General features: G+C 41.3%; 1 protein-coding gene and 1 non-coding gene across 2 annotated transcripts in view; both read left to right on the top strand.

The window, feature by feature from the left end:
- Positions 1-10378: 10378 nt before the first annotated feature.
- Positions 10379-20047, top strand: part of WDR49 (WD repeat domain 49) — a 154299-nt gene continuing 144630 nt past the window's right edge. Inside the window, exons 1-2 of the mRNA XM_036243520.1 lie at positions 10379-10478; positions 12163-12370. Coding sequence (XP_036099413.1) covers positions 12227-12370 — 144 coding nt within the window. The 5' untranslated portion in view covers positions 10379-10478; positions 12163-12226. The remainder of the gene's footprint in view (positions 10479-12162; positions 12371-20047) is intronic.
- On the top strand, positions 16702-16809 carry LOC118617964. The gene has a single exon (XR_004956917.1). It is a non-coding gene; the product is annotated as a U6 spliceosomal RNA (small nuclear RNA).

Genomic DNA, 20047 nt, shown 5'->3' with positions numbered 1-20047 from the left:
TTTCCTTATAATTTAGAAACGGATGGTGCCTACAGTTCTACCCATCACCAACTAGTAAATGGCAGCTAGATTATTTTTGTTTATTTGCTTTTTCTTTCCTGTTTAACAGAGACAAACGTACACAACAGCTACTTCCCAGGTAACAGGAAAGCACAAGGAACAACAATCTTTGCCTGTTCCTTTGCCCCCTGTGTGTTTACAAACACAAAAGGCAGAGAAACAGGAAAATGACTTCAGGGCAGCTTTTCCTTGATTAATGGTCAGAATCCTGATCTGCGCTGAGCCCCCCATCTTGTCTCCCTCCTTCCATCCTAAATACAAAACACGAACAAAACATGGCAACTTCTGTAGCCCCTTCTTGACTGGACACCCCGCTTAGCTGGGTCTCAGAAACCTGGTCTAACAATTATAAAACTGCATTTATTGCTTAAACCTTGCATATTCTCTAGTTTTAATTTTTTTTTTATATCGTTAAGACAGTTATTTGAATATGACCATACTTCTCATTTTTTTTTTTTATCCTCACCCGAGGATATTTTTCCATTTTTTGTACAGATAGAGTGGGAGGGAGAGAGAGGGAGAGAAACATCGACGTGAAAGGGACACATCGAGTGGCTGCCACCCCCGGGGACAAACTGCAACCGAAGTACGTGCCCCTAGCGGGAACCGAACCCGGGACTCTCCGGACCGCAGGCCAACGCTCTAACCGCTGAGCCAAACTGGCCAGGGCTATTCTCTAGTTTTTTTCAACAAGACAAACGTTATCGTCTTCCTAATTGTATCTGTTGGGAAGTATTAGGTTGCAAGTAATAAAACTCTCATGTTTAAATGAATAGGAATTTTTTAAACATAGGAAACCTAGAAAAGAGCAGTTGATGATGTTGGCTCAGGCAACGACTTTCTGAGATTTTTGTCATCTTTTCCTCACTACTCCAGTCATGATGTCCAAATTCAGGTGGGATGAAAAAATAAAAATAAAAAAAAAAGCTCTGGCCAGTTTGGCTCAGCGGTTGAGCGTCAGCCTGCGGACCAGAGAGTCCAGGGTTCAGTTCCCGCTAGGGGCATGTACCAGAAAAAAAAAAAAGAAAAGAAAAAGGGAGCACCTGTTCTATTTCACCACATAAAGCAAAAGCCTTTCCAGGACCCCCCACAGTCTTGCACTATGGTTTCACTGGCCAGAATGGTGTCATGTGGCCGTTTCTGTCTCTAAGGTATCTGAGAAGAAAGCAGGTAGTCTTGCCTGGTATTGGACACAGGGTTCTACATGAAGTGAGGGTTTCGTTAGCAAGGAAGAGGCAGGGGAGAGATGTGTGCAGGAAACCCAAACTGCAAGATGTCTAGAAGAAAAAGATTAATAGTTGGTTCAGTTGCCCATATAAGCCTCAGAAATCCCTGACATTTGACCTTCTATAGAATCACTCTTGACACATTAACCTCAAGAATTATAAGGAGGTTATGTGTGCTGGACCTAAGGGAAATGGGAGTCCAACCAAGGCCTCCAGTGGTTCAAGCACCTGTACTTCCCTGTCGCAAGTGCTTATGGGGAAACGAGTAGCTAGTATTATGAGGTACAGGCTACCCTGGAGAGAGCACAGTCCTGGGCATCTGGGTGGGAGGAGGGGTGCTGGGTGACTCCCAGGTGTAAAGCTGAAGTGACCCTGGAGCCCCTGGTTTCCCTGAGTGAGGTTGTCCCACCCAGATGAGAACCACTGGGCACCATTGATCTTCCATTAACGCACATCTCATCACGTTATGTCTTCTGCTTCACAATGTCCATACCTCCAGTGCTCTCAGCCTGCACACCTGCTCCTCAGCACCTGTCATGATCTAGACCAGCTTCCATCGACAGCCAGACCCTGCCCCCTGTCCCCGGCCCTCCTCCACTGTGCTGCATGAGCCCCCCAGACGGAACAACTTTTATCCCCAGAATCCACCATGAACTTGGTCCCCCCGCCCCCAGACTTTTGACATGCTGTGTCCTCTGTTAAACCGTCTTCTTCCTACTGTACCTGGCGAATACCTAATCACCACTTAGGTGCCATCAGCATTATGATTTCTTTCAATCACATCTTTCCTCATCTTCCAACTTTGGCTTAGGGAGCCCTGTGTATTCTTCTGTGAATGCACCTCATTGCTGCACTCAGGGCACTGGATGGTCGTCCTCGGCTTGTTTGCTGGCCTCACCCAGGAGACTGTGAGCTTGAGGAGGTAGGGCCAGTCTGTGTTTGTCACTTTGTATCCCCAGTGCCCAGCACCATGCTTGGCTCATAGTATCAATCAATGTATGGGGGAAGTAATGAAGGAGTGAATAAACAAATATATTTACATTGTACTCTGTGAGAGGATTCACTAGCCAAGTACCAAAATCCCCACTGAGAATCCCACAGGAGAAGCAGGTGGTGTAGGGCTCAGCATGCTGCAGATCTATTCGCTGATCATATGATGATTTTAGTTATCACCATTAAAAAATTATTGACAATGCCCACATTCATGTTCTAGGTACTACACGTACGACTACAATAATATTGCCTGGAGCATAACATCTTTTTCTGTCTAGCTCATGGCATTCTTCCATTTTCCTTTCCCCTCTTTTTAAAATTAAATATTGGAAAGAACTTTAAAAATCATGTGATTTAATTTTTTAGATGAAGATTCTGAAACCAGAGAAGTTGAATAACTTCCCCCAAGGTCAAGCAGCTGGTGGTTGTCATCGATTTGTATCATTATCTCCTTTGTTGAAACCCTGACTCACATCCCTAAATTTAGCATCCCACTGGGTAAATTCGTGAGCGAGACCATGACCACCACTATATTTTCCCAGTAGGAGGATGAGCTCGTCTCCCTGCCTGATGGCCCCCCTCTCCACACACGCACATATCCGGAGTGGACGTGAACACGGCCATCAGCAGCCTACCGTCTGTATACTCCCTACCTCTTTCCAGACTGCATTTTAAATGCTTGCCTTTAAAGGACCTCGTGGGTTCTGTTTTTTTTTGTTGTTTTTTTTCAGACACTGGCAAGAATTAATCTTGAAAATTGCAAAACCAAAATATGTTTAGTAAATTAAGGCCCATTTTCTCTGACAGCATTTGGTCTAAGCAGTGATTGCGAAAGCTCCATCTGCATTTTGCAAGACGCCTTCTCTATGAGGACACTTAACAGCTTGATTTAGGAGTGCACTTCGGGGGGTAATTCGACTATTGCTGCTCCAGCCCTGGAGAAACAGAGGCCCTTGGTCTTCCAGGCTTTTCATCGGAGCGCCAGCTGGGGAGCACAGTGTCCTGCGAGAAATATTTACGGAGGCTGTGCTTTCTCTGGGGACCACAGCACTCCATCTTTTAGAGTGCATTTCTCTTAGAACTTTGATTCTTACAAGTTTGTGAATTCCTTTTTATTGCCTCTTATTTTTAAAAATTCTTTTGCTTTCCTAGACAGACTTTCTTAGAGTAAAGAAAGGTGAAATGGCAGCATTTTTCACAGAAGTGTAAATTTTTCTGCCTGTGTGTGTGTGTGCGCGCGCGCGTGTGCACGATAAGTACTGGATTGGCCCAAGGGCACAACTATGAAACACATAAAACATATGTATGTTCGATGCCAATTCATTCCTCTTTTTGTGACATCTTTTTTATTTGTTAAAACATTCATTCAATAAATATTTATTTGTTGCGTATAATGTGCCAAGCCCTGTGCTAGGTGTTTGATAATAATAAACATATTAATAATATACATTTCTATACATAAACTGTCTTTCTTGTATATCTGTATAACCAATGATATTCGTTTTCAAGAGCTGCCATACAAAGTACCACAGACTGAGTGGCGTAAACAACGCAGTAGCTGGCGTTCTGGAGGCTGGAGGTGCTAGGGAAGGCTTGGTCTCACTCAGAGGTTTTGGTAGTCCTTGGTTTGCGGCAGCTTGACTCCCATCCTCACGTGGCGTCCGTCAGTGTGCAGTTATGTGCGACTTTCCCCTTCTGATGAGGACGTGCTCACACTGGATTAGGGGCCCACCTTACTCCAGTATAACCTTATCTCAACTAACACCTCTGCGGTGTCCTGTTCCAAATAAGGTCTATTCTGAGGCACCAAGGGTTAAGACTTCAACATAGACCTTCTGGGACACAATTCAAGCCATAATACCAAGCCCAATGTCCCCTCTTCCAAAGCCATCTCTGCCCCATCCACCACACCACCTCAGCCACATTGAAGCAATCTCTTGTTTAACTGAACCCACATAGTTTATCTATAACATATTTTACCTATATAATTCATTTTTTAAAAAGTGCATCCTTTTACTGTTAAAACCCATGAGTGATTGTCATTGGCATCACCAGGGTGATGCCTGCACATGTTAAGTCACATAAAAATGTTGTAAACTGAATGAATGAGCCAACCGATAGATATTTACATAGCCCTTTCTGGATAGCAAATGTTTTCACAGACATGAGCTCATTGGAGCCTCAAAGCAAGCATCTGAAGTGGGCATGTAGGAATTATCTCCATGTATAACTGTGAAACCAGAGAAGGTAAGTGTCCAGAGTTATATAGATACGGTGGGGACTGCATTCAAATTCAGGTCTCCTGATTGTGACCTTACAGCTCTTATCTCATATTTTTCCCTTCTGGAGATACTATCTCCAAATTGCACCTCTGCCAACCAATCAGTGATCAGAGCTCATCCAAAGCTCCATGACTACCCACCATGCTCCCTTGTCCATTAGGCAACTTGTCTGAGAAGCTATACTCTTACACATATCCTCTTTTCTCCCTCTCTCAGTCTCCCTCTCTCTGTCTTTGTATGTATATATATATGTATATGTGTATGTATATGTATATGTATATGTATATGTATATGTATATGTATATGTATAATCTTCCCTTGAAGTGAACCCATTCAGAGAGTCTATATTGAATTAAAATCCACTTCCTTTCTAGAATAGAGTTTTATAAACTTTATAAACAAAACATCTGATTCTAAGGATTAGGGCACTCAGACTGTCTAAGAGAGTCACTTTATGACAGATAGTAGTAACACTGTTTTGGTTATGAGAAAGAGCCATTTCTGATGTCCTTAAAACTAGATTCAGACAGTATCAGACACTCCAGTGCTTCTTAGAAGAGACTTACTATTAGCTCTGACTCATTCTCAGGTAGAAAATGTTTTCTCAAAGGGTTAAAATCCACAAATATACACACATTGTATTAATAATAAACCTTGAAAATATTGATATGGGATAGATGTAGACATTAGAATGCCCTAGAAGCAATATAAATGATTATAGTCTCTTGGCCTTGATATGAAGTATTATGACGTGGATAATTTTGCTTCATTCTGTTTCACAGTTACAACATTCCAATCCCTCTGTGAACTCCTACCTGATCTCCCAAGTTTGGAGGAATTTGCTTTCCTCTGACTGTGTACTAGTATTAATGCTGATTCATGCACATAATGTTCTTACCATTTGCAGACAGTTTTCACTGTGTTACCTCATTTTAACCCTAAAACCATTTTATGAGATAAACAATATTATTATCTTCATTTTGAGAAATGAGTCAGTTTGTCCAAGACTATAGGGTTGAAAGAGAGAGATTCAAAACTTGAGCTCTTTTGACATTATTACTTGGACTATGCTTTACTGTTTCCTCACTTTTCACACAGCTCCGAACTCGATTCGAACTAACAATAGTTTCATAGACTATTCTGTACATGGTTTTACACTATGGAGTATATCGAAGAATCTGAGTTCTGAATTCTAGCTTTGCTACTTCTTTGCTGGGTGATACTGGACAAATTATTTCATCTATCTGGGCCTCAGTTTCTTTACTTATAAAATGGCAGCCAAAATAGTGTCTACATTATAAGTTTTCAAAGAGAATTAAATGACAAAAAGTTGCTGTAAAGTCTAGCAGAGATCATAGCATGACAAAGATCATATTATATTATATCACATTATATTATATTATACTTAATCTTGTTTAGTTCCATCATCGGTATAAAAAAGGGGACAATATTAAGTATCTTGCAGGTATATCATGAGGTTTAATAAACTAACACTTGTGAAAGTGCCTAACACAGTATTTGGCATATACTAGGGACTCAATAATTGTTAATTTCCAACCTAGCTGCTTTCTTTCTGACTTCGAAGAGGAAATCAATAAATGTTTACTGGATTTTCAGTGACTTCTTTCATGCAACGATTTTATGACTATTTTTTAGTGGTTCTATACATGGATGCAAGTATTCAATATCAAGGTGACTTTGACAAACTGTTTTAAAGCTCCAAGTAGAATAAAACACAGCGTCCTCTCAGAGAGGAACCATAAAGGAATCTGGAACCTAGTTCAGAGTAATTGCCCAGAAAGTGGCTCCCTGGTGAAAACCTTGCTGACAACCAACAAGCCCACACACGACCTTGAACATGGACCTTGGATTTCAAAGAGAGGAATTTGTCAAAGCAAAGAGGAACGCAAAAGTGATTAATGGTTGGAAAGACCCCCCAGAATTTGTGTTAAAAGTCTAAACTTGAGATACTTTTAAAGCATTGATTCTCAATATTCAGTTTAGTGGATCCTATGTGCCTACTGATAAAACCACAATGGCCTTTTTTAAAAAAATTATTAAGTCAATAATTGGGATTTTCTCAATTTCACATTCCACTTTCATATATTTTTAAATTTTCCCACCACTCCTTGCTTACACTAGAACTTAAAGTACACTGATAAGAAATGTATTATGGAATTACACATTTAGTTATTTTAGTTTCGTAAAATAAATTCACAAATTATTTCATAAATTCTCAGTGTTTGAATATATAAACAATCTCAGAAATGCTGTTAAGATAGTAGTTTTGTTACTTTGGACATTGTTCAGCAGATCAAAAAAAGGCAAACACTGTGTTGCCTCAGATTTAGCAGGGGACCTGATTTCTCAAAAGATAAGATTAATTTAAAATGACATTTTCTGCCCTGGCTGGTCTGGTTCATCGGTTAGAGCATTGGCATGTGGTCCCAAGAGACCCAGGTTCGGTTCCCGCTAAGGACGCGTACCTCGGTTGCAGTTTGTCCCTGGCCCTGGTCGGTTGTGCGGGTGGCAGCCACTCGATGTGTCCCTTTCACGTCGATGTTTCTCTCTCTCTCTGTTCCTCTCTCTCCCTCCCACTCTACCTGAACAAAAGATGGAAAAATGTCCTCGGGTGAGGATTAAAAATAATAATAATAAAATAAAATGACATTTTCTGGTACATGTGTCTCTGAGCAACAGTGAGCACAGAGCTGTGTCCCAATCATTCATCTTTGCTTTTCTGGTGCCAGAGCAGCGCCTGGCGCAGAGTAGGGCCTCAACACATGCTTTCCTCTTTCGTAGAACTTGTATGTATATACATAAAAAATAAAATGGTTTGTTTCAGGAGTGCTTGAATAGTGTATTGAAAGTGCCATGAGGCCCTGGCTGGTTTGGCTCAGCAGTTAGAGTGTCGGCCCACGAACTGAAGAGTCCCGGTTCAGTTCCCACCAAGGGCATGTACCTTGGTTGCAGTTTGTCCCCAGCGGGGCTTGGGGTCATGTGGGTGGCAACCACTTGATGCCGCTCTTTCACATCGATGTTTCTCTCTCTCTTCCTCCTTTTCTCCCTCCCGCTCTATCTGAGGATAAATGCAAAAATGTCCTTGGGTGAGGATAAATAAATAAAAAAATTAATAAATGAAAGTGCCTTGAAGATGCAATCTCAAATTCTCTTTCCCTCATTTTATTTTTTCACGGATTCCTGCCTCTGTTTCTGACTCGATGTTGCCTATTCTCAGGTCCCTACCCTGCAAACTCAAAGCTCTGGTTTGAATTTCACTTTCCACCCATCTTGTTTTACAAATGAGTTCACACTGTTTTATGTTGTGTAGTTGATGCAAAGCTCTGCACTGGGCAACGAAAGGCCAGAAGCATCAGCGAGGTGTCGTCCTCGTTCTTGGGGAGCTAATGTAGTCAGAGAGAGAGACACACAGGCAGCTAATTACATTGCAAGGCAGACAGAAAAAGTGCTGCAGTTAAAGTACAAATAAAATGCTGTGGTTGCAGAGTGGAAGGAATAATTAATTTGAACCAGGAGGATCAGGAACAAGGAAGGAAAGAAACTAATATTTATTGAGGGCTTAGGAGCTGCCCCAGGCAGGGCTGGTGCCGTCTTTCCTCAGGCTCTGTAGGAGGTTGTGTTTAAAATGAGCCTTGGACACAGACAACAAAGCTGGGATGGGGGCAGGATCGGGAGGAGGGTGTCAATGGGGAAAAAAGGAGAAACATCGGTAACAAAAATAATTAAAAAAAGTTATGCTACAAAAAATTAAATAAATAAAACGAGCCCTGGAAAGATTGTCCACCAGGGCCATGTTGGGAAGGCTCATGATCAGGAAGCAAGGAGCCTGGCCAGTATGGCTCGGTGGTTGAGCATCGACCCATGCATCAAGAGGTCACAGGTTTGATTCCCAGTCAGGACACATGCCCAGGTTGTGGGCCCGATCCCCAGTGGGGGGCATGCAGCAGGCGGCCAATTGATGTTCTCTCTCATCGATGTTTCTATTTTCTCTCCCTCTCCTTTCCTCTCTCTCTAAAATCAATAAAGGAAAAAATTAAAAAAAAAAAAAAAAAGAAACGAGACCATAGGAAGCTACTCTTCTACTGGCCCCAAGGGACAGGGACTGGGACAAGAACCAGCCTCAACTTGAAATGGGGTTGACAAGGGGAAGCGAAAGTTAGGAAGTGTTTGGGAGAATTCCAGGCACAGATTAAGAATGTGAGTAATAACAGGCTCGGTGTGAGGGGAGAGGAAACACAGGGAAGGGGAATTAGAGGAAAGACGAGGTCTGCATTTATGTTGGATCAGTTACTGGGGACAAAGACAGCAGGGATTTGGGGGTCCCGGGGGAGGTGAGATGACACATATGGAAGTGTCTGTTCAGTGGGGAGGGAGTCAGTCCCACGGTTCCAAAGGAAGCAAAGCAGAGCGGATGTATCAGCTGCTTTGTTTTCTTGGGTGCTTAGCTCTCCAGCACGCTAGTGAGTCTTGGCCTGTGCCTGGAAGAGGGAGCAGCAACCCTTGTTTGTTTGTAGCTTCCTCCTCCCACTGAACAGCGCACTCCTTGGGAGTAGAGATCGTCCTTCCCCCAAAGAGCCTCGCAGGCATGTGGCAGCTATTCACAAATCATATTGCTTCATGACAAGCAAGCAGATACATTTCAGCCGAGGCTCGAGAGGCTAGTTATGGATTTTACAGGGTTGTGGAAATTTAACCTGAAGATTAACCACACAGTCACAAAGTAGTTTAAAGCCGTTTACCACTTTACGATCAAGAACTATTTTTAATGCCATAATTTTACAGAGAGAACATGGTGTCAACTGATTAACTTCTACAGTAATCTGTAAACTGCGTATTCCATTTTCTTGTTTTGAATAATGAAAACATTTAGAGTTGCATCTTTACGAGGGCTAAATAGGCCAGGCAGTTTGACCATCTTAGAATAATTAGACAGGCCATGGACAGTGTGGCTCAGTTGGTTGGGTGTCACCTGTGCACCAAAAGGTTGCTGGTTTGATTCCCAGTTAGGGCACAAGCCCGGGGACATGCAGAAGGCAGACAATCAATGTTTCACTCTCACATTGATGTTTCTCTCTCTCTCTCTCTCTCTGTCCCTCTTCTTTCCTCTCTTCAAAAAATCAATAAAGCCCTGGCTGGTTTGGCTCAGTGGTTAGAGCGTCAGCCTGCGGTCCAGAGAGACCCAGTTTGGTTCCCGCTAAGGGCACTTACCTCGGTTGCAGTTTGTCCCCGGCCCTGGCTGGGTCGTGCTGGAGACGGCCACCTGATGTGTCCCTTTCACATCGATGTTTCTCTCTTCTCTCTCTCTCCTTCCCACTGTATCTGAGCAAAAAATGGAAAAATATCCTCTGGGGAGGACACACACACACAAAATCAATAAAATATATTTTATAAAGGAAGAATAACCAGAGAATTTTGCATCATTAGCCGGTGGATGCCTACCTCCCCTGCAGCTTCCCTCGTTAGTGTCTCGCACTGAGCAAAGCCCAGCTCTCCTGAAAACCACTACAAAACATTCTGCAGACATTTACGGGACAGATCCAACTGATCTAAACTATGATTAATTTACAAGTGAGGATGGTATAAGACAAATTTTGTTCTTATGTGAGATAACTTAGGGAAATTTATAATATTGGGGCTTAAAAATGGTTTCCTAACTTACATGAAGGGCTAAACCAAAACAGGGAATTTTGTGGTAGACATGTCCCTTTTGCCTTTCTGTGCCTGTGATAGACACCTATAATCTATAACCTATAACTTATAATGCCACTCTTTTCTTCTGAGCCTAGAAATGACTTTGGAATCCTCAACACAACACCATAAGCAGCAAGAGGTTGGGACTGGCCTGAAAGATGAACCAGACAGATTATTGCTCCGAAAAAATAGTAAAGCCCTCGGGGTAGGTCCCAGGTCCAACTCAGGACTTGACATAGAATAGGTTTTTAATACATAATTGTTGGAATGAATGGTGGAAAGAGAGCTAGATGAATTAATAAAAGCATAAATGGTACAGAGAGACCCGGGTTCGGTTCCCGCTAAGGGCACGTGCCTGGGTTGCAGTTTGTCCCCGGCCCTGGTTGGTCGTGCGGGTGGCAGCCACTCGATGTGTCCCTTCACGTCGATGTTTCTCTCTCTCTCTCTCTCTTCCTCTCTCTCCCTCCCGCTCTATCTGAAGAAAAAATGGAAAAATATCCTTGGGTGAGGATAAAAAAAATAAAATAAAAAAAATAAAAGCATAAATGAAATTTCATTCATTTTTCTAATACTGGTATAGGAATGTCTGTAGGATGCTTCCTTCTCTGTTGTAGGAAATGTACTGCCTGTCACCATAGCCTTGTGAACACCAGCTCATGGAATGACAGTGGAAAGAGCCTAGAGAATATTTAGTGACAACTTTTCAGTTTTACAGAGATGGAAATAAGGTGCGGAGAGGGCCTCATCTGTAGAGCAGGTGCTGGAAGAGGGAGCAGGCAGGGTCCTGTTTCCACACCTTGCCAACCCTGTGGCCCTTGGCATCTGCTTCATTGATAAGGTGGGGATAGTGATCCTATCTGCCTGCAGGGTTGTTGCAAAGCTTAGAAAAGATAAGGAATGCAAAGTGCTCATTGTAGTGCCTGGCACATGCTAAATACTAAAAAAAAAAAAAAAGTTAACTTTTCCTTTTTTCTCCTTTTCATTAATAGTAGCTGAACAAGTGATGGAACTATAAGTAGTTTTATCATATTATATTTTGCTGTGTTTTCCTCTTTTCAGTGTATTGAAAAGTCTTTCAAACCATCCCCATTTTAAATGCCCAGAAATGAAGACAAAGAGAATGGATTCTTATTAAATAAGAAAAAAGCATTTTCTGTGTGCAAAACATATAATTCCCGAATGTCACGCTATTATCTTTGGCTAATCATGTCATTTCATAATAGATGACATGCTTCATGGAAAAGATAAAAGTTGTCTTTAAATAACACACCAATAAAATTTAATGAAAAACAAGTGGGCTGGGTTCTCCTTTTTAAGAAACTCAGCATTTACATTATATGTTGGAACCTGCAGGTCAGTAATTGGTTGGGGGCTGGGGGAGCAGAACAGGAAAGTTGCAGTTGGCTCTGTGTTGGTTGCCAGGAAACCTACAATAGCAGCAGGAACAGATGAAACAACAACTCCACGCTGCTGGGAAGGCGGCCTTCTGAGGGGAGGCTTCACTCGGACAGAAACCTTGCCGCCGCCCCATCTAATGTCTCCAGACAAGAAAATGGAGTTTAAAGCCACAACATGTTAATAGAAACAAGGTTAGCCAATGAGGGTTTGAGTTGCTTTTCTAATGCATTTGAAATGAGGATTAGAAGCTGCCCTCGGTGTCAGTTGCTATAAACATGGGGGAAGCTTTACCCATTATCAACCAAGTCAGGTTCAGCAGAGGATAAGGAGAGGGTGTTTTAAAACAATTAGACTGTGGACTTTGAAAATAAAGTGTGGGATGAAGGGAGTGGGGGTTGAGGGCTTTCATTCTCTACCTCTCGTCTTGCATGCTCTCCAGGACATGCACTTTCATTTGGAATTCTATTGCTAAGTTGGGTTTCTTTTCAAAGACACCTGTTGAAGGGAGAAAACCACAGAAACAGTTGACGTCTTCCGAAAAGAGGTGAAGCTAGGATGAGACGCCGGAGTGCTGCACCGGGGTTGGACCAGGGGTCCCAGCCTGGGCCAGAGCGAACGGAACGGGGAGACCACGGCACCGCCCTACTTGAAAACCAACTCAGTGCAGGCGACTTGGTCAAAATCCAGAGGGCCTTCGAGGTACGCTTCCGTCTTACTTTCTGGAGACTTGGGGTTGCTCCTGAAGGAGACTACAGCGACGCAGGGAGGTTTTTCTCTTAACATTGTTTCTATATTTAATGGTTAAAAATAAGTCCACACGGTGACAGATGATTACTAGATTTGGTGGGATGATTACATTATAAGGTATAAAACTGTCAAATCACTATTATTTTACATCTGAAATTAATAGAACCATGTAAGATTAGATACCAATTATACTTAAATAAAAAATAAATTACTAAAAAAGAAATATAAATAAAGGTATTAGTCGTAAAAATAAAACAAGGGAACGGAAAAGAATTGGCCAGGCTTGCATTTAAGACCAGAGTAACTTTATCCCTCCATTCTCCCAGCCTAATTATATTATTTAGTATGAAATTGCTGCTGTTGAATACCATTAACATGGAGGAAGGCAAATTAATTCTTGCACACAGTTCTTCTCAGGCATCAACCAAAAGTTATGGCTATGAATGGGAAAAGCCAGATCTCTAAGGCTCCTCCCAGGAATAACTGTCCTTGCTTATGACAGGAAAGTAGAACCCTGGAATGCAAACATGCATCTCCAGTTTGAAAAAACTCCTCTTGCCTCCCCCAAGTGACCCAGCTCCTTTTCCAAGCTGACTTGAGACTTCATTGTCTGGCGATGCCATCGGAGGGACCCGTCTCCCACTCTTTTTCTAAATATTGGAGCAATGCCGATGAAAACAAAATTTTAAATTTTCCATTTTAATTCTACATATAAAACAAACCCTAGGAATTTGAACTATAAATGAATTTTTTTTTTTATCATAGTTAATTAGTTGGGGATTCTGCCGCTATGCACCATAGAGAGCACGCACCAGAATGACTAGTTTCCCGGGCGCACAGGATGAAGCGCTCTTCTGAGCTGTGGAATGTGGGTACGCATGTGCCTCCATTCTTCCTGCGTCATTATGTTTGCTAAGTTATGATCTCGGGGATTCAGAAGGTCCTCCCGGGGTGCTTGGAAGTGTTCATATTAATTTGAAATAGACACACAATATTTTGGAATATTACCTTGAAATTAACAAAGTATGATGAAATCTAACAACTCTAATATCCTGTAGTTGGCACACGTTTTAATCTTTAGCTATCCAAAAAGAAAGTTGCTAACCACTGAAAAACTGCTGTACTGTGCTTTGTGTAACACGTTAGATTTTACCTGTGTGCATAAATTAATGTCCCAATAGTATCAATCATTTCTTTATAATAGAATCTATCATATTCAGTAGCAAAGGCACGTTCTGCTCCAGACTTTTCTCATTCTAATCTTTATATGTCTGCTATTCAACCAAATATACATTTGCTAAAAACCCCATTTGTCTGAAAGACTTCGTGCTGCTCATGTCCGATGCCCCAGATAAATGTGGTATATTTTGATAGACAAAACAAACATTTTTGACAGGACATTCAGAAACACCACGTATCAGCAGATTATGACAGTTTTGACTCTAGAATGAATGGAAACATGGCAGTTTTGTTCTGGTGCTAAGAACACAAAGACTTCGAATGCTCAGGTGTATTAGGAGAGTCAGCTTTACAAAGTCCATATGTTAGAGAGCGAAACCACTCAGAATGTTTGGGGGGCGGAGGGGTCTTTTTTTAAAATTACTGATTGATGATCTGGAGTAAACCCATGTGAAATTGGTCAATTCAACCTCAGGATTTTTTTTTTTTTTTTCTGTTTTAACTTTAAAGTTTTTAAAGGCCAGACCACTTATTTTGAAATAATTTACCAGTTGGAAAAACACAAATTACTGATGGGAGAAGAGATTGTAGCCCAAAGCTTGCATAGAGAATCTAATGGCGGTTTTTAAAAAAGAAACTGAGCTTTGCAGGCATACCATCAAGAAAAAATGAAGTCTGTCCATTTTTAGCAGACTCTATGTACACAGAATGGAATAAATCAATGGCAAATGTTCAGGTAGGGCTAAAGGTAGGCCCTTGAGCCAACACTATTTCCAAACACAGCTTGGACACTTAGAGAAGAAGGATGCACCGGGCGATTTCAGTGGGGTCCAGTCCATCTGTCATGAGTGTTAGGCTCACAGGCTGCAGGCACAGATAGAGCTATAAAAGGAAAAATTGCCCTCGGCAGCTGTCCGGCAACACAGAACTGTAAAGGCAGTGATTTATAGCTCAGTCAGTGAAGACATCAACTTAGAAATGCTGAGATTCTGACATTAGACCCCTTTATCTCTCTCTCTCTCTCTTTTAAATATGTAGTTTGCTTATTTGGATCTGAAGAGTTGTCAGACAGTAGGTCAAATCCATCTCCTTTAATCACACTGGCGATGCCTAATCGGGATTTCAATTGTGTAGCAAATGTTTCACACATATTTCCAAATGGACTACTACATACCATGTAACTCTCAGTGGTAACATTTAGGAATGAAGTAAGTAATGCTTACGTTTATTGTATGACAGTACAAATGAGACACAATCACTTAGCGTTGGAATTCCAGTTTTGTCGCTTACAATGTGACTCTGCAATTCACTTCACCTCTTGGGGCCTCAGTTTTCTTCATTTCTAACATGGGGATTAAATGAGATACTCTCTGCAGAGGACTCGAAAGAGTGAGAGCCCAGTTAACAGCTCTCACATGTTCAGTGAGTAGAGGTCGAACCACATGGTCCCTAACGTCTTGATTCTAATTCATGTATTTCCTAAAGATGATTAAACTTTGAATAGCACACATTCTTTGTACATTCCTTTTAGTTGTGGTAGGAAGTGAGGGTGATAAGCTTTGCAAAGACATAAACTCACATAGAAGAGTGCAAACGCATCATTTTCCATCCCCCACTTTGTATTTTATTCACTTTCAAGGGATTTTAAATGATGCCTTGATCCTCTTCTTTAGAATTGAAAAAGTTACCTTGGAAGAAGTACTAGAAAAATAACTTGTGAATTTCATTTTCTTTCAACTGTTGGTGTCCAAAAGCCATATGTCAGCTTGAAGGGAGGGAAACTTGTATTATTCATAGAACTGTAAAATGGCTGTTACTCAGACTTTCCTGTAGCACTTACAGGAGAAGTGACATGGTCTCTGGATATTCATATTATTTTGATGTCAACCGTATTTTACATTTTCTTAGATACTTCAAAAGCCAGCTTTGTCTAAGGAAGGGTGGCTGTGGCTTGCTGATCTGATAGGAATGCTGAGAAGTTATGGGCCAAGGGAAATACCTGCCATATATTGAATTTCTTTCTAGAATCTGGCTCTGTAGGTATTTGAGTATTTCTTTCTTTCTTTTTTTTTTTTTGTAATTCCTCACTATTGACCCCTACATGGCAGGATATTCTGTTCTTTGATCCTGGTTGCCCTGCTGTCTATTTGGCCTGGGACTATAGTTTGCCTAGCCTGCTGGACTCACTGGATTGGGTCCTTACTGCCTCTGCCAACAACTATCTGTGTTTGTTCTGGCCCAGGGGATGCGCCCAGAGCCAGTGGCTGGACCTACGTGTCTACTCCATGCTGCCATTTGCCCCAAATCCTGTGATTTTGAAATCTCTTAACCCAAGTGTTAAGGTGGGGTGTTTATAGTCAAAGTGGGAAGGGCCCAAAGCAGTTCATTGTGAGAAGGCATGGTAAAATTCTGAGCAGGAAGTCCCCAGAGATATTCAGGGAGAGTTCTCAGAACAAACTTGTCTTGGAGTGAATAGAATGTAAACACAATGCACTTGTGCTAATGCATCTCAAAGGACCAGAGAAATTCAGGAGGGAGTTATGCAAGTCTGAGAATTGTGCTTGACGTGTAATGAAATGAAGAAAACCACAGAATGTGTGATATCCTCATGCTTGATTGTCTTTATATCATTCCAAAGATGCTGCAGACAGATTCTACAGCAGGGCCTATCAACAATGCTTTTTGCTCCGACAGGTCAAAGCTGAGGGTCTGACACCTTGCCAGGCAGGCTCAGCTTTAAGGGGATCAAGAAAACCAGATTTAGTTCTTTTCTATCTTTCCACTATTCATCCTTTTTTCTAAACTCTCAGGATTTCTCCCAATTAGTTTAGGAACAGTCTTCTCTTGTGTTCTCTTTGCCCATTGTATCTTCACTATCAAGTTATCCAAGTGGACAGGACTTCCCGGACGTGTCTCATGTTCTAGAACTATCCTGATTTCGCTTTTTTTCTTTCTACCCCGGGAATTAAACACATAGCTAAAGTCACCCACCCTCATTTCCTTTCCTTTCCTTAGAACTGTTAGATTTTTGCTTCTCTCTGACAGAACATGAGACAGTCCATAAAGATTAAAAAATTAGATAAAACTGATGGTTAAAAACTCTGGTGCTCACTTTGGCAGCACATACACTAAAACTGAAACAATGCAGGGAAGGTTAGCATGGCCCCTGCACGAGGAGGATGCACAAATCCGTGCAGGAACACCCCACCTCCACCAAAAATACTCTGAATGTTATGTTATCCAATAAACTTCCACAGTAGAAAACCTTAATTTTTATAGAGTGTGCAAACTGTAAAACAGCTGAAACATGATAGAGGTTTCTTTCTCACTCATGTAAAGTAGAAAGTGGGTATTTCTAATCGGTGGAGCTCCAAGCAGAGATTTAGGTACTCCGGCTCTTTCTAACTTCTACCTTCCTTGCTTGCCATGCATCAAGCTAGCATGGGGTGGGGGTGGGGATAGGGGCATGAAGGAGCACATGGGGAAGGTTTTGTGAGCCAGGCTCACATCCAATTGCAAGGGAAACTGGAAAATGTAGACAGGTGTGTGCCCAGAAAACAATTTCAGCCAAAATACCTCTCTCCAAATAAGTCAACATGCTTCATTTTGTAAATGAAGGAGAGTCATGTGCCTAATGGTGTTTTGTGTTCTGCCTTAGCTGCCAGGAAGTTAAAAGCTAAATTTAGTGTTCAACTGATAGAACTATTTTTAACATAGGCTTTTCTGGAACAATTATCTGCTATTTTCATTATATGACTCTTGTTCTTTTATCTTTGCTTTAATGGTCCAACTGCCTATGAACCTTCTGTTGTAACTGAACTAAAACTCTTTCTGGAAATCAGTGGAGATAAAATGATGAATACAAATTTAATATCTTTCATGGATGGTAAGATTTTTATAAAGCACTTCTGTAAGTATTTTCTTATTTGATCCTCCCACCAACCTGAAATGTAGGCAGGACAGACATTTTTATTTCCCATTTACACATAAGGAGAATAAAGCTCAAAAATATTTAATTGAATTACTCATGGGGCAGACAGAACCAGAGCTCAGGGGGTAGCCCATTGAATGGAATGGCTACCCCTGGTTACAAGACACCCTCTCTTTGGGATGTTGCTCTAAGGGATAGGATAAGGACTTCATTAACAAAACGAGCATGCTAAGTTAATAGCACACAGGCACTGTGTCTCAGTAACTTGGAATTAATATGTAATCAGCAAATAATCAACAATTCCTACAATAAAATTAATGCAGAGAAAGAATAAAAGAATTAAAAAAAAGATCAGAATAACCCATTGCATTTATAAACATTTTTATTTTTCTTTCTAAAGGCATCTCAATGAAGACTTGTGAGAAGGTACACAGGTAAAGCTTAATTTAAACTCTATTATATAGTGCAGAGTGCAGTCAGCAGCCTCAATCAATTCATCACCTACCCAGCACAGACAGCAGGTCACAGCATTTCTCACCCCAACTCCCTTAGTGGAATCAAAAACCCTGTTTTTGATAGCAGCAGAAAATCAGTGAGGCTCTGCAGGTCCCTCTCCTCAGTATTAGGTAACAGCATGAAGACAAACCCAATACCACTGCAGCTGGCACAATTGGAAATGACAGAGGACTCTGGTGGTTTTGTCTGACTTGCTTGAATTCATGGATGAGGTTAGCCAATGATGTCGTCACCAATGCGCAATAAGTGAAGTTGTGTGTCAACACATATGAAAAATTGGTTTTCCTGAATGCTGTGGCCTTTGTGCTGAATACTGTGACACTGTGATAAGTTCCAATAGCTTCATGCCTTTTCCCATTTCTCTGTGTGCTTTTGGAACAGATGCTTATAAAAGTTAATCTGGACCAGAGAGGGTCATGAGGAGTGCTTTTGGTGAACAAACATTTTAACCTTGAGCTTTGGCCCAGACTAGAGCAGAGAAGGCATCCAGGAAACTTGTTATAAAGGAGAGAGAAGAAAAGCAAAGATGCTTATTGCTATTCATTTGTGATGCATTGATGTAGCCAGACCTGTAAACCAAAGCCTACTTTTTCAAATTTCCTGAGAATTAAAAAACAAACAAACAAGAAAACAAACACAGAACTGTAATTTGTGCCATTTGACTTCATATTTCTCACGTATTACCAAGTACAGCACACCCAATGATGACACAAGACCACACCCACTCTGTTGCTAAAAATGAGAAGCTTCTGAATTGTCTGTTGGTGATTTTCTGACTTTTCCTCAAGACTCTGAGTCACACATGCTCTGGCAAAAGTTCCTGGGGGTCTTTCCTTTCTTCATCATGTCTTACCACTGTCTTGTGGATGTGACTCTCATTAAGTCTTGACTCTCTGGGCACCACCATTCTCTGAGGACTAACAAGTACACCGTTTTCCTCTACTCCTTGACTTCCCATGTGCTTATGTTCTTCCCTAATTCTTAATGCATCTGAGGCCAGGTCTGCATTGTCCAATATGGAGACCACGAATCATATGTAGCTATTTAAATTAAAATGAATCAAAATAAAAATGTAATAAAATAAAACATTCAGTCTCTCAAAAGCACCATCCACATTTAAAGTATTCAGTAGCCACATGTGGCTAGTAGCTACCATATTGGATAGTGCAGATTATAGAATATTTCTATTACTGAAGAAATTCCTATTGACAGTTCTACTTTGAATCCTTCTTATGGCAGCCTACTAATTTGTTCCAGTTTCTCACTTCTGCCCATGTTTATATGGCCAAGGGGCTACTCTGAGCCCCTCTGTTCCTCTGCAAATATATCATACCTCTCCTGCCTTAGAACCTGGAAGCCAACGATTCCTGGCCCCAGAAATAGCAGAAAATATTTTTCTTCAAGCTAATCTAAGACCTATTTTTTCATGTTCCTTCCCTAGGACTGCAAAAAATAGGAATATCCATTCCTTTTAAGGGAATCCTCCCCTCCCCTCTAACCCCTTCTTTACTCTCTTATCTACAGGCGTTTAGTCTGGATTTATGGTTCCAACAAGTCACAATATTATCTGACATTGGAACATTACCCAAATTGTTTTAGTCATGCTGCTCATATTTTAGTTACCTGAATACTTTAATGGTATTTCTGGTAAATGCTGGTGACTCACTTGGAATATTCCTGCCTCTCTCTTCCCTAATACCCAGTTAATGCCTACTCACACTTCATGTTTCAATACCACTCTCTCAGGAAAGTCTTGTCTCACTACCCAGGTTGGATTAGCACCTTACTATGTTCCTATTTTCTGTTCTTTGATCTTCCTGTATGTTCTTTTCGTTGCTCTAATTACACATGCTTTGATAAAGTGCAATGCCACTATTTGTTTGAAGCCATGTAGAACGGTCAGGCAGGCAGAGAGATGTCAGTGTGAAATCCATAGATCTCTGAGGGCAGAGACCACAGGTGCAAATAAGATATCTGGAAGAGAGAGCAGTGTGTCTAATACC

Source organism: Molossus molossus, unplaced genomic scaffold (genome assembly GCF_014108415.1).
Source record: "Molossus molossus isolate mMolMol1 unplaced genomic scaffold, mMolMol1.p scaffold_m16_p_5, whole genome shotgun sequence".
Classification (NCBI taxonomy): Eukaryota; Metazoa; Chordata; class Mammalia; order Chiroptera; family Molossidae; genus Molossus; species Molossus molossus.
The sequence above is the reverse complement of the archived record's forward strand: the minus strand, read 5'-3'. Positions and strand labels throughout refer to the sequence as shown.